At 38.3% G+C, this 15,330-nt stretch overlaps 1 protein-coding gene across 4 annotated transcripts in view; it reads left to right on the top strand.

The window, feature by feature from the left end:
- Positions 1 to 15,330, top strand: part of OPTN (optineurin) — a 42,827-nt gene that overhangs the window by 20,482 nt on the left and 7,015 nt on the right. For all 4 annotated transcript variants that reach the window (XM_007126036.4, XM_028495722.2, XM_028495720.2 and 1 more), the window contains exons 7-11: positions 6,198 to 6,300; positions 8,063 to 8,178; positions 9,541 to 9,690; positions 10,062 to 10,155; positions 11,502 to 11,660. In XM_007126036.4, coding sequence (XP_007126098.2) covers positions 6,198 to 6,300; positions 8,063 to 8,178; positions 9,541 to 9,690; positions 10,062 to 10,155; positions 11,502 to 11,660 — 622 coding nt within the window. The remainder of the gene's footprint in view (positions 1 to 6,197; positions 6,301 to 8,062; positions 8,179 to 9,540; positions 9,691 to 10,061; positions 10,156 to 11,501; positions 11,661 to 15,330) is intronic.

Below are 15,330 nucleotides of genomic sequence, written 5' to 3'. Positions count from 1 at the left end.
TATCCTTATGTCAGTACTACACAGTCTTGATTACTTTAGTTCTGTAGTAAATTTTGAAATTGGGAAATGCAAGTCCTCCAATTTTGTTCTTCTTTTAAAAGATTGTTTTGGCTATTCTGGGTCCCTTGTTTTTTTTTTAATGTAATTCTTAGGATAAGTTTGTTAATTTGGGGGGAAAAGCCACCTGGGATTTTGTTAGGGATTGCATTGAATCTGGAGATCAATTTGGGAAGCATTGCCATCTTAACAATATTAAGTCTTCTGATCCATGAACATGGTTGTCTTTCCATTTACTTAGATCATCCTTAATTTCTTTCAATGATGTGTTGTAGTTTTCAGCGTACAGGTCTTGCACTACTTTTTCAAAATTTATTCCTTTGTATTCTAGTCTTTTTGGTGCTATTATACATGAAATTGTTTTCTTAATTTCATTTTTGGATTATTCATTGCTACTGTAGAGAAATACAACTGATTTTTGTATATTGATCTTGTAGCCTGCAACCTTGCTGAATTCATTTATTAGTGCTAATCATTTTTTTAGTGGATTCCTTAGGATTTTCTGTATACAAGATCATGTCAGTTGCAAAGAAATAGTGTTACTTCTTCCTTACCAACCAGGATTCCTTTTATTTCTTTTTTTTTGCATAATTGCCCTGGCTAGAGTTCCTGTACAATGTTAAATAAGAGGAGAAAGTAGACATCCTTGTCTTGTTCCTGATCTTAGGGGAGAACGCTTTCAGTCTTTCACCATTAAGCTGGTATTACCTTTGTTTTTCATAGATGCTTTTATCAAGGTGAGAAGCTCCCTTCTATTTCTAGTTGCAGTTTTTATCATGAAAGGGTTTTGGATTTTGTTAAATGCTTTTTCTGAGTCTATGAAGATGATTGTATGGGTTTTTAAAAAATATTTACTTTTAATTTATTTATTTGGCTGTGCCAGGTCTTCACTGCAGCATGCGGGATCTTCTTAGTTGCGGCATGCGGGCTCTTAGTTGTGGCATGCAGACTCTTAGCTGTGGCATGCATATGGGCTCTAGTTCCCTGACCATGGATCGAACCCGAGCCCCCTGCATTGGGTCACAGAGTCTTAACCACTGGACCACCAGGGAAGTCCCTGTATGGGTTTTTTTAACCTCTATTAATATAATGTATTACATCGATTGATTTTCCAATGTCAAACTAACTTTTCATCCCTGGATAAATCCCACTTGGTCATGACGTATGATCTTTTATATATGTTGCTGGTTTGGACTGCTAGTCTTTTGTTAAGGATCTTTGCATCTGTATACCTAAGGGGTACTGGTCTGTAGTTTTCTTTTCTTATGTTGTCTTTGTCTGGCTTTGGTATAAGGGAAATACTGGCCTCATAGAATGTGGTATACACATGCACTTTGGGATAAAATTTATTTACCTCATAGAGTTGTGAAGTCAATGAATTTCTACGTGTGAATGAACTTTTTATGAAGGCAAAGTGTGAAACCACATAAGACGGGGGAGATAATGCAACAGTTTTAGGGCTCCATTGATTGCAACATTTAATAATAAATATACTATAAATAGGATATACTATAATATACATAAATATATTATGTCTGAGATAATTAATTCTCTCAGACATTATAAATGGCTCATTAATCTTAAAATTATAGCACTATAAGAAGCACTTTCTAACTGAAGCAGTTGAAATTTTTAACTATAAGATCTGTTTTAAAAATATGAAGCATAAGTTATTTATTCAGAATGAGGGTAACCTAGAATAATCAGTGTTTGTCCAATGGCTTATTTGATCGTCAGCTCTTTTCAGAGGTGAAAAAGGTATGATAGCTATGAATCGTAGGTTTTTACCCCATATCCTACCGCTGTCCCTTAGAAAAGTTCAGAGGTTAACTTCCAGGAAACTAGTACCATGTATTCTAATGGAGTAAAATATTCATCCTGCCTTTTTGACAAGTCCCAAAATCTGGTAATAATGCACAGAAAAATAATTAAGTAAAAGCATTCTTTTTACACCTTAATTATTCCAGCTGATTTTTAAAGGGAAGATGTTTTGCTTTGAAAGAGACCCTTAATAGTCACGAGTAATCGGTGTGTTTCTGTTTCATTGGCACGTTTACCCTCCTGAGTTCTGCACACCATTCTGAGAAGTCAAGTTTAGCCAGTATTTCATCCTTCCTCAGATAACATGATTAGCTTTAATAATAAAAGTGTAAACTTAGGAATTTTCTGATTATACATCCGGATCTTTCATATAATCTAGTATATATTTCCTGCTTTCAAAATAATGATAGCTCTCTGTCTGGAGGTATAGCTTTTCAGATTGCAGGTAGGAAGTCAGGCCTGCCTTTGAGATGGGTGTTTCCCTCTCTCACCCTGAGCTCCCTGTAAAGGATCCCTTTCTCAATAGCATTAAATTTCCATTTTGTGAGTCAGCCTTCTTGCAGTATTTAACACCTGGCAAGTCAGTGATTGGTTGCCAAGAGTAATGTTCCCCATGTGGGTATTAGGATGACCTCTTGGCTAAGGTCGGACTGAAACCAAGAAATAAAATCACTGATTCCTAGACAACCTGGCTTGATTTACTATGTGGGATATGATGGAAAGACATTCCAAGACCTAACATGTCTTTTTCTCAAATACATAAGTCAATCTTCAACCATTTTCATGAGAAATAGGGGTAATAGACAGTTGAAAATTTACTCTGAAAAGTTTTAGGGATTTGTGGGGACAGTGGACAACAGACTTGCCTTTCTTCCATCGTTTGCCAGGATTCATATTTCGTGCAATTTGTGTCTTCTGAACAAACTTAAACTGACAGCCAGGAAGGAGAGGGAAAGTGTATATGAAGTGTGACCCGGGATAATCAAGAGGTAGTAGGGAAAAGTCAGCCGAGATGAAAATTTGCCCTACAAAATTAAGTTGAAATTCAAATGTAGGTCAGAAGTCTGCGTCATATGTGACTGGCGTGATAACGGCCCATCCTTCGACCCTGCACCAACCAGCTCTTGGCCCATTGATTTGCTTAGCTAGAAACAGTGCACCAATTAGGTTGGGCAGTTTGCAACAGATACTAATGCTGTTTGTTTATTTGTTATTGTCACTAAGTTTTTTAAAAATCAGGTTTGAATTCACATAGTTTAAAGAATTGGTTCCACAAGCTTTTTATGGAAAAACAGTAATTCTTTGACCAACCCCCCTCCACCCCCCACCTCCTTTTCCTGCTTCTCAGACAACCACTTGCAACATATTTAGCTGGTTCTTTTGATACTTACTCCCATATATCAAGATTAAATTGCTACTTAAATTTTTTTTCCTATTTTAGACATAATCTATTGACCTCCCACTATGAACGATGAGGATTTAACTGCCTTTCACTCTCACCATTGTCACTACACACACTTCTGGACCCTTCTTCCCACCCCACTCCAAAACGGATTATATTGACATTCAGTTAGATCACTACTCAGTGTTTATTATTATTATGCATACATACCCACGCACACATACAGTTCTCTGTTGAGCTGTGCTCTATGCTTTGACCACTTTTCCTTTTTTATACTTAAAAAAAAATCTCTGTACAGAATTACCTTTATAAAAATTTGCTTAGTTTCACCATACTCTTTTCCATTGAGGAAATCTCAATTACATTCAAACATGTTAGTAGTCTAATAGTTTTCTCTTGAAGACTTTTCTTCTGGAGTCAGCCTGGTTGTTATCTAGGTCCTGCTGTATTGCAGTCATATTGGAATCTCCCTTTGTCACTGTCCTGTGGAATTCCTTCATCTGTACTGTGTTGGATCACCTGTTTCCTGAATCCAATGCCTTTCTCATTCTCTAAATATCTTTAAATATCTCCACTAACTTACTAAGAAAGAATATATGGGAAGGATATTTTCTGAGATCTGCATATCTGAAAATCTCTGTTTCTACCTTTATACTTAATGGATAATTTGGCTAGATATAGAAATCTGCATTGGATATAATTTTCCCTCCAAATTTTGAAAGCATTACTTCATTGTATTCTAGCTTTTGGTGTTAATGTTGAAAAACTCATTGCCATTCTGATTCTTAATCTTTTGGTATGAAACTTCTTTGTTTTTCCTCTCCCCCAAAGGTTCTTTGCTCTGTCCTAAGTTTTCTGACATTTCACATGTGCTTTGGTGTGACCTTGTTTTCATCCATTTGTTCTGGACATTCCTGGCTTCTTTCATTCTGCAAACTCATGTCCTTCAGTTCTCGAAAAATGATCTTGAAATAATTCAGGTGGATAATCTGTTATCTTCAGTTTTCTCTGTTCTCTCATTCTAGCACTACTGTTATTTTTAATTGGACCTCCTGGACCAGTCCCCTGACTTTCTCAACTGGGTGTTCCTCTTTTCCATTTTTCTCTCTCTCCTTATCTCTCTCTTTCTCTCCATCCCCCCTTCACTCTTGCTCTTTCTCTTTTTCTGCTTTCTGATACATTTGATCAACTTTCATCTTCTTTGTGGGGCAGGGGACAGTTCCTTTGAATGTTCCTCTTCCATTTTATTATGGTGGTAATATGTTTCCTTCTGTCCCTAAGGATATTAATGATAGGTTGTGTTTTTTTTTTGAAGTTTTTTCCCCTTGGCATATTCTAATTTCAGTAAGTTGTTTTATTTTCTGGTTTACTTTATCTGTTTCATTTTAAGGTTTTCCTGCAACGTCTGGTAATCTTTACTGTTTGATCGGATTTAAGACTGGGGGGTTAGATGCTGATCATACTGCTGTGTGGGGCTTCCCTGGTGGCGCAGTGGTTGAGAATCCGCCTGCCAATGCAGGGGACACAGGTTCGAGCCCTGGTCCGGGAAGATCCCACATGCCACGGAGCAACTAAGCCTGTGCGCCACAACTACTGAGTCTGCACTCTAGAGCCCACGAGCCACGACTACTGAAGCCCACACACCTAGAGCCCGTGCTCCGCAACAATAGAAGCCACCGCCATGAGAAGCCTGCGCACCACAACGAAGAGTAGCCCCCGCTCGCCACAACTAGAGAAAGCCTGCGCACAGCAACGAAGACCCAACGCAGCCTAAAATAAATAAATAAATAAATTTATTAAAAAACAAACAAACAAAGTACTGTGTGCATGTGTAGGGAGATCTGGCCAGGAGGTTTCCTTGGGGAAGTCTTACGTCAGAAACTAAATCTTTTCCTTATCCTGATCAAATTCTCCAGAGGAGACTTTTCCAGTCTCCTGTCTGAAGCGTACTCTTCTAGATGGCAGCGTTCTGGAGATGAGTTGGAACAGAAGGCTGAGGGTCTTAGCATTCTGTAAGTTCCCCTCTTTTCAGTAGGGAACCCAGCCCCTCAACTCTGATTAATGACTCTGAGTCAGGAGACCCTTTATTTTATGACCTTCTAGTCATTCTTAAACAGGTCCCAACTTTAGCCCCACGTCCAGAGGTACCTGGTGTCACTGATTCCTAAGCCTTTGGGGTCCCACAGTGTGAAGTGGGTTCCATCTTGGCTCTCCCTACTATTGACTCAGATCCAGTCCTCTTGGGCTATCTAGTCAGTTCCCACTCATACCTAATGCTTCCCAAATCTTCTTGCTATTATTTCCTCTCCCTTTCTCTTTGTTCTTGTAGGTATGTGGCTTTTAAAAGTCATTTTAGTGGCATTCAAGGTGGGAGAAAAATTACATGCGTATATTTAATCTACCATCTTTAACCACAAGTCTCTTTATTTCATTTGTATCGGGATGGCTTTCATATGATTATGATTCAGTGTAAGAATGTTGCTATATCTGTTTGTTTTCAGGACCTCATAAACTTAGATGGGTCCCAAAAAACAAGTCTTTCCCTCTCTGCCGAACCCTTATAAAGGGACACCCACTCTCATGTAGCACATATGCATGCACATGTGTACACACATAAAAACACAAATTTAAAATATATTTCTGTGCATGACAATGACGTGAAAAGAGGCAGTATTTTTCAGTGTTCAAGATAAATTATACATATCTTATACCTCCATGTGCATTCATCCCTTAAATCAATTCTAGCCAATATCAGGTTGAAAGCAAAACCAGAGCTAATATAGTGAATGTGAAGAGATTTTGAAAACATTGATCTTTTATCCAAAGTTTGAACAATGTTCTTTTCAGTGCTTCCACAATTGTTATTCCTCTGGAAGCCAAAGAGAAAGTAACTTTTCTATATTCTTTAATTTTTCAGAATTTCTGATTTTGAAAAGAAAGCGAAGGATCATTGTGAGATTGAGACCCAGACAGAGGGGTGCACAGAACAAGAGAAAGAAGAGGAGAAAGGCACAGAAACTGTGGGTACTAAGAGTCTAAGACTGTTACCACACCCCCAATGGACAGAGAGTAGTGCAGGCGCTGGAGCCGAGTCTTGTGATGTGTTATTGGCTTTAGCAATAGAGAAGTAACTTCCATGTTGAGTATTTTCTATTTCTCTCATATTTCCTTGTCCTGATCTGAATTTCATTCATTGTAAATTGTACTGAGATGTAGTCCTATCCTAGTGATTCTAGGAGATCACCTCTCTCTTCTTGGCTGATTTTCTCTCCAGAATTCGTAAGTGGACAGGCCCACTAATTGAGAAAGGAATTTTGTCCAATTTATAGTAAGATCATTTGAGGATGTGACCCAGAAACATAAGGTAGAATTGAAAGATCTTGGTTCTATCCCACTACTGGTTTGAATAAAATAGTATGAACAAAAAAGGTTCATGTTTATATACATGCTCATATACATTTCTGTTCTGTGGCAACTCAGAGACATGCCTTGTAGCCTGCAAACACAGGCCGAAGCTTAGGGAAAGGTGATGAAGGCAGGAAGTTGTAAGACCCACAGTAGCCCATGAGAAAGGCATTTACATAAAATACTTCAGCTAATTTATTTATTCAGCAAATATGTATCAAATGCCTACTGTATGCCATGCTCTGGGCTGAGTCTCCTACTTTCAAGAGAATGGAGAATATTTTAAAAACTGAGATGAAGAGAACACCTGTGAGTAATAGTACCCTGTTGACTAAAACTAATCGACAACTAATAATAGAGAAGTACTGAGACTTCCATGGCACCATAAAACTCACTGACAAAAATTCTAGAGCTGCCAGGAAAAAGGCAGTACAGTGAAAATGGTTGAGTAAACTAGAAAAATAAATCAGCCAGGGAATATGGGCATGAGTTGCTAGCTGGATAAATTAGATTGTGCTTTGACATCACTGTGATCTATGATCCCTTGAGCTATGATCAGGATTCTTTTTTTTTTATTTTTTTAATTTATTTATTTTTGGCTGCTTTGGGTCTTTGTTGCTGCATGCGGGCTTTCTCTAGTTGCGTCGAGCAGGGACTACTCTTCATTGCAGTGCACGGGCTTCTCATTGTGGTGGCTTCTCTTGTTGTGGAGCACGGGCTCTAGGCACGTGGGCTTCAGTAGTTGTGGCTCACGGGCGGCTCTAGAGCACAGCCTCAGTAGTTGTGGCGCACAGGCTTAGTTGCTCCGTGGCATGTGGGATCTTCCTGGACCAGGGCTCTAACCCGTGTCCCCTGCGTTGGCAGGTGGATTCTTAACCACTGCGCCACCAGGGAAGCCCAGGATTTATTTTAATTAAGATAAAGTCATTATCACAAGTGCATCCAAACTGATCAGTTAATGATCTATAAGGAAACAGAGTTGTACTCAAAGCTTTTTTTTTTCCATACAAGATATTTGGGGCGTTAATTGCCAAAAGTTTAATCAATTCAACAGTCTTATTTATTTTTTTTTTTATTTATTTTTTTGTGGTATGCGGGCCTCCCTCTGCTGCGGCCTCTCCCGTTGCAGAGCACAGGCTCCGGACACGCAGGCCCAGGGGCCATGGCTCACGGGCCCAGCCGCTCCGCGGCATGTGGGATCCTCCCAGACCGGGGCGCGAACCCGGTTCCCCTGCGTCGGCAGGCGGACGCGCAACCACTGCGCCACCAGGGAAGCCCCAACAGTCTTATTTAGACACCAGTGATTCACACTGTTTTCTCACAAAGAGGTTCATTTAGCCTCTGATAAATTCGTGTTTGTGATTGCCTGGATGACAGGTTGGAAGTGAAGTGGAAACGTTGAAACTTCAGGTGACAACCCTGTTTAAGGAGCTTCAGGAGGCTCACACGAAACTCAGTGAGGCTGAGCTAATGAAGAAGAGACTTCAGGAAAAGTAAGAATGAGAGATGAATTTTATCCTCCTTCGAAAAGTGTACAGTTTTACAAAATATGTTAATATACAAAAATATAGTTTTATTACTGTTTTACTGAGTAGAAGAAAAAGAGACCTAATTAAAATATGAATTCAGAAAACACTAATGTTCGGGTTAATATAGAAACATGAAGTCCTTGTAGTAATATGGGGGAATGGGCCCAAGGGACTCTGATTCTGCTGTTTGGGGACGTTTGTTAAGTGTATATGAGGACCTGGAAAAAGCAGTGAGCCAGACTTCCTGTGACTTACATGAGCTGACAACATTGATATGAACAAACATAAAAGCTACAAAGGGCAAGAAGAACTTGAGTGAGATTTACTTAGGGAAAAAAAATTGATTTTCAATCAGTTATGAAGTCCAATTTATACATTGAGAGAATTTTGCATTTGCTTGTTTCTCTTGATGTAAGAAGTTATCCCAAATTTAGGAAAGCTAAGTTGATGTTGTTCTTTTGGGTTAGTTAGCAAACATATTTCCAGCACAATATACAAGTGTATGTTTCCATGGAGTGACACTGACCAAGGCGGTACAGTATTAATGGTTATCTAGTACAGCGTAGCAGCTGATGCTAAGGACTCTGGATAAACAGACCTAAGGCTGAAATATGGATCTACCCCTTATTTGTGGTATTACCCTGGACAAGTTATTTATTTAACCTCTCTGAGTCTCAGTTTTATCATTTGTAAACTGTGTGTCATAATTCTGACTTAGTATTAAGTAAGCTAATGTTTAACATGCTTTGCGTTAATGCCTTGCACGTAGCTATCGTTGGTTTGTATTTGCTGTTATATTGAAATTTTCTCTCTGATCTTTTAAGAGGGCTGAAAGCATTTCCTTCTCCCCTATTGAATCTTTGTCAGAAGTCATATTTTTGTGCTTAACAGAGCCCATAGTTTTAAAAATACTCAAGATATCCATGGATCACTATATGAGAAGCACCTCTAGCCAATTACTAGTTTGGTCTGTGTCTAAATCACAGAAATATATTTGCATGACTAGTTGAAACAGTTACTCCAAGTAGACAGTAGCTCGTGTGATCTTAGATCTGTGCTTGTTTATGTTAGGCATAAGGGTTCAGAAATATGTAAATTTCTTTTACAAAAATCTGTATTTTTTAATATTCAGGCATAACGGTTCAGAAATATTACTTACTTCTAGTAAAGAAGCAGGGAGGATAACATATTTAATTTTGTACTGTTAAATTTTTGAAAGATGTAATCCTAAAATTCTTTGCATTTGCTAAATAATCTGGGGATGCGTTTAAAAGCCACTGAGAAATGAAGTATTGTTTGTCCTCATGAAATTTTGCTCTTTCTTAGATGTCAGGCCCTTGAAAGGAAAAATTCTGCAGCCCCATCAGAGCTGAATGAAAAGCAAGAGCTTGTTTATAATAACAGAAAGTTAGAGCTCCAAGTAGAAAGCATGCGATCAGAAATCAAAATGGAGCAAGCAAAAACGGAAGATGAAAAGTGAGTGTGCTGTGACTGAATGGCTACTTGCTAAAAGAAGACAGAATAGCTCTTTCATGCAGATTGGAATCAGGAGTTAAGAATAAATTTTACAAATTTCCTCTTACTTACTTGAAGCATATACTAGTAGACCTTTCTGAGGAGATAAATGTTAAGTTTTATAATAACAATTATGAAATTTATTTGTAATCTATCTTGATTGGGGAGGGGGGAATTGTTTTCTGGCAAGTAAGAACATGCTAGTAGGTGTGGGATTATAAGGGTGGAAGGAAGATTTTGTCACCTGAGCGTTCAGAAGAGGGTCGGGAGGTAAGACTAAGCTTCTATGATATTTTTCCTAAGATTCCATTTTAAAATTTCTTTTTAAATAGGTCCAAATTAGCCACTCTACAGTTGACACACAACAGGCTTCTTCAAGAATACAATAATGCACTGAAAACAACTGAGGAACTAAAAAGAAGAGAGGTACTCATAGAAAAAAAATTACTTTCGTAGCCATTTAACATTTTATGTAAATATCTAAAGTAGTTGTGTTAATCCTTAACTAAGTCTGGTTTCAAGGGTTGTTTTTCCATTTATAATTGATTTCTTGTGTCTAAGTGTTTATAACATTGTATAACTCCTGATATTCCACACATGTATAATGTGTCTTGTGTACAGAGGTGATGTGCATGTCCTATGGTCGGAGTACAGTTTTAGCATTTTTTTAAAAATAAATTTATTTACTTATTTATTATTTATTTTTGGCTGCGTTGGGTCTTTGTTGCTGTGTGCGGGCTTTCTCTAGTTGCAGTGAGTGGGGGCTACTCTTCGTTGCTGTGCGCGAGCTTCTCATTGCAGTGGCTTCTCTTGTTGCGGAGCACGGGCTCTAAGCACGCAGGCTTCAGTAGTTGTGGCTCACAGGCTCAGCAGTTGTGGCTCGCGGGCTCTAGAGCACGAGCTCTAGAGTACAGGCTCAGTAGTTGTGGCGCATGGGCTTACTTGCTCCGCGGCTAAGCTTTAAGCATTTCTAACAGTGGATGGGTTTGTAGGAGAGCTGAGCCTGGGCTCCTACGTGAGTAATGACTGTATAGTGAGACTGCTGCCTGGAGCTATCACAAGGCTAGCTTGCCTGCTGTCAGTGGACTTGAGGCCCTGGACTTATCCGGCTGCATCTTAAATTATTGTAATAGTAATAGTAATAATGCCCCAGAATGGTGTGATAATTTAAACACCATGGATAGAGATGTCAGGTGATAGATGTATTAATTAACCCGATGGTGGCAATCCTTTCACAATGTATATGTATATCAAATCATCACGTTGTACACTTTAAATATTTTACAATTTTATTTGGCAGTTTTACCTCAATAAAGCTGGAATAAATAAAGACCACGGGAGCTTTGAATTAGAAGGGGTCTTTGAGTTTATATTCTTAGAAATATATTTTCTGTTTTTCATTTACTTTTACTAGAATATTGTTCCTCTCTAGGACCTAGTAAATTTTTAAACATTCCACTGACTTCATTAAATTAAGAGTAATGTGAGTGGAAGAATAGGAGTATCAGCAACTTACACCCACCCTGAGATAGGGTTTGTTATCATCTCCCTTATTTTAGTGTTTTCTTTTTATAAATCATTATTTTAAATTAGGAAATAATTATCTTCAAGCTGTAAATTAAGTGCATGAAAGTTGCTGAATAAGTTATCACTGCTGATTAACAATAGTTTAGAGCCAGTCATTTTTTAAAAAATAAACCTTCGTCGAACATTTTACTAAAATAGGTTGAATTATTTCAAAACCATGTCTAGAATAAGTTTGTCTTTTTCAGTTGGAAAAAGTGGATAAGGTGGTGCTGCAGGAACTGAGTGGAAAGCTGGAACTGGCAGAGAAAGCCCTGGCTTCCAAGCAGCTCCAAATGGATGAGATGAAGCAGACCATCGCCAAGCAGGAGAAGGACCTGGAAACCATGGCTGTTCTCAGGGCTCAGGTAGGCTTCGTTCCCAAATGTGAGCCGAGGCAGGCCAACCCCGATTGTATTCTCTAACAGGAAAGTGATAGTGCTTAAAATATATTTTTTGATTTTATACTATTTCCACCAGTATATTTTTAAAAACCTTTTTACCGAAGTATATCACAGGTGGAAAGTGCACCACACTTTTAAGTGTATTACTCACTGAATTTATCCATTCTACAGTTTATGGACAGCTGGATTACTTCCAGCTTGGGGCTTTGTGTTTAATGTTGCTCTGTCATTCTTATGCGTGTCTCTTTGTTCACCTGTGCATTCATTTCTGTTGGGTACAAACCTAGGAGTGGAATTGCTTGTTCGTAGAGTATGCATGTTACTCAGCTTTAATAGATAATGCCAAAGAGGTTTCCAAAGTGGACCAGTTTTCACTCCCACCAACAGAGAGTTCCTATTGCTCTATATCCTTAACCGTACTTGTATTATCAGAATTTTTAACCATTCTAGTGGGTTTATAATGGTGTCTCATTAAATTTGCATTTCCCTGATGGTATGAGAGTGAGTACTTTTTCAGATGTTTACTGGCCTTCTAAGCATCCCCTTTTGTGAGGAGCCTGATCAGGTCTTTGCCCAATTTTCTTCTGGTGTTCTGGCTTTTTCTTAAATTTATAGGAGTTCTTTATATATTCCACATACAAGCCCTTGCCAGTTATACTTTTTGCAGATTTCTTCACTCTATGATTTGCCTTTCCACTCTCATGAAGGTGTCTGTTGAACGAAAATTCTTAATTTTAATGCAGTCCAGTTTATGAGTCTTTTTATTTATGATTATAGTACTTTTTGTGTCCTGTTTTAAAAACTTCCACTATCTCAGGGCCATGAACATATTCTCCTTTGTTGTCTTCTAAAAGTTTTATGGTTTTGCCTTTTACATTAAGATCTAAAAACCATCTGGAATTAGCTTTTCTGTATGGAGTGAGGTAAGGCTAAAGATTTGTATTTTTTTCTGCATGAATATCCTGTTCATTTGGCACCATTTATTTAAAAGGTCATCTTTTCTTAAGAACTCTGCTGCCCTCTTTGTCACATATTGTGTCCAGGTACCCACGGGTCTATTTCTGGATTCTATACTGTTCCATTGGGCTATTTGTACATCCTTGCTCTGGTACCATACTGTCTTATTATAAAGAATCAAATGCTTTGATATCTGGTAGAAAGTCTTCCTACCTCATTGAGATTCTTCAAGAGGACCTTAGGTTTTCCTTTTCTTATAAATTTCAGAATTCGCTTGATATTTTCTACACAGAAAAAAAACCTGGGATTTTGATTAGAATTTTATTAAATATATAAAAATCAATTTGGAGATGATTGGCAACTTTACATCATTGACTCTTCCAGTCCACGAACATGACATATCTTCTTTATTTTCAGTCATATTTTTAATCTTCTTAGTAAAGATTTTGCTCATCTTTTATTAGATTATTCCTAGATATTTTCTATTTTTTTGATATTTTCTATTTTTTTGATATTTTCTATTTTTATGATACTTTTATAAATAGCATTTTTTAAAACTTCATTTTCTAATGGTTGCTGCTATATAGAAATACAATTGATTTCTAATATTGACTTTACATGCAGTAAACTTACTCAACTCACATTTTAATTCTAATAATATTTCTGAATATTCCTTTGGACTTGGTACACTAAGATCAGTTGAATAATGACAGTTTGTTTGGTTTTTTTCCTTTCCAGTTCATTATATTTTTTTTCTTTCTTCTTCTTGCCTTATTGCACTGGCTGGGACCCCAGTGCAATGCTCTGTAACAGTGGAGAGAGCAGGCAGCCTTGCCTTGCTCTCAGTCTCAGTGGCAGTGTTTTCGACGTTTCACTGTTGAGTGTGTGGTGTCTGCTATAGGGTTTTCATGGATATCACTTATTAGATTAAGAAAATTCCCTTCTCTTCCTTGTTTGCCAAAAATGTTTATTTTGAGTGGATGTTGAATTTTATTTAGGAAATGTTTTTTCTTCATATAATGATATAATTAGATAATTATATGCCTTTTTCCTTTAATTTGTTAATGTGGTAAATCACATTGATTTTTTTTTTTTTTTTTTGGAGTTACGCGGGCCTCTTACTGCTGTGGCCTCTCCCGCCGCAGAGCACAGGCTCCGGACACGCAGGCTCAGCGGCCATGGCTCACAGGCCCAGCTGCTCCGCGGCATGTGGGATCCTCCCGGACCAGGGCACGAACCCGTGTCCCCTGCATTGGCAGGCGGACTCTCAACCACTGTGCCACCAGGGAAGCCCTGATTTTTAAAATATTAAACTTTTCCTTTCTTGAATTATCCTCTGTATATATTGTTGGATTTGGTTTTCTTATATTTTGCTTAGGATTTTTGTATCTATATTCTTGAGTAAGATTGGCCTAGAATTTTCCTTCTGCTCATGTCCTTGTTGGGTTTGGATTTCAGGGTTTTACTGGCCTCAGAAAAACAAGTTGGGGCACATTTCTTCTTTCACTGTTCTCTGGAAGAATTTGTGTACAATTGGCTGGTTGTGACTGTTTTGGCCCACTTTTCATACTGGTGGGTGGAGTCCTTAGAGAAGAGTTTTATTAGTGAACATACATCCTGCCTGAGATGTAAAATCACCAAAAAAGTGGGGGGAAACCTTGTTTTGTTTGTTTCTATTTTGTTTGTTTGCTTAATTAAAAGTGGGATCATGCCATACATTTTGCACTTTTTCATTCATGATATATTTTGGCTATCTCTCCATGTTATTACTCACAGCCATATGTAGTTTTTTTTTAACAGTTGTATGGTATCCAAAGTGTACATTGCCATGACAGGTTTAACCAGTCTTCTATTAATGGACCTGTAGGTTGTACCAATATTTTTGCTATTATCAGCAATGCTGAACTGAACATTCTTGTATCTGTATCTTTGTGCACTTGTGGAATCTCTAGTAAGATACAGAAATGGAATGGTTGGGTCATTGGATATGCCTGTTTTTAAGTTAAATAAGTATTACCAAGTTGTCTTCCAAAAATGCATAATGAAAATTATTCTCTCACCAAAAGTAGATGAGAGCCCCTATTTCCCCACATCCTTGCATCACTCTTTTAAATGTTTGCCAATCTGAAGAAGATAAACAGATTATTTGTAGTGTAACAATGCCAGAAGTTTATTATTCCCTATATACATACATACTCAGTACCAGCTGCCCAGAGTGGCTGGCCCAGTGAAATATGGAAGTGGTTGACTGAACTTATGATTTTAGTTTTATTTCGACAGGAATAGAATTTCAACCTGAGCTCTTTAAGGCATTTCCTTTGTTTGTGCATGATACTGTAGTCATGTACTTTTGCCATGTTCTGTACAGAGACATTTGTTTTGTTTTGATGGATACTCTTGTTCATTCATTCAACAACTCTTTTTTGAGCACTTTATGTCAGACACTGTTCTCACTGCCGGGGATATAGGAATGGACAAAACAAAGGCCCAGTTCTTACTGGCTCAAAGCTCATAAGTGATGGAGGTGAGACTCTAACTCAGATTTAGGTCTGGGCTTCCCTGGTGGCGCAGTGGTTGAGAGTCTGCCTGCCGATGCAGGGCACGCGGGTTCGTGCCCCGGTCCGGGAAGATCCCACAGGCCGCGGAGCGGCTGGGCCCGTGGGCCATGGCTGCTGAG

The sequence above is a fragment of the Physeter macrocephalus genome, chromosome 11, assembly GCF_002837175.3.
Source record: "Physeter macrocephalus isolate SW-GA chromosome 11, ASM283717v5, whole genome shotgun sequence".
Classification (NCBI taxonomy): domain Eukaryota; kingdom Metazoa; phylum Chordata; class Mammalia; order Artiodactyla; family Physeteridae; genus Physeter; species Physeter macrocephalus.
This window is presented reverse-complemented; position numbering and strand designations above follow the sequence as displayed.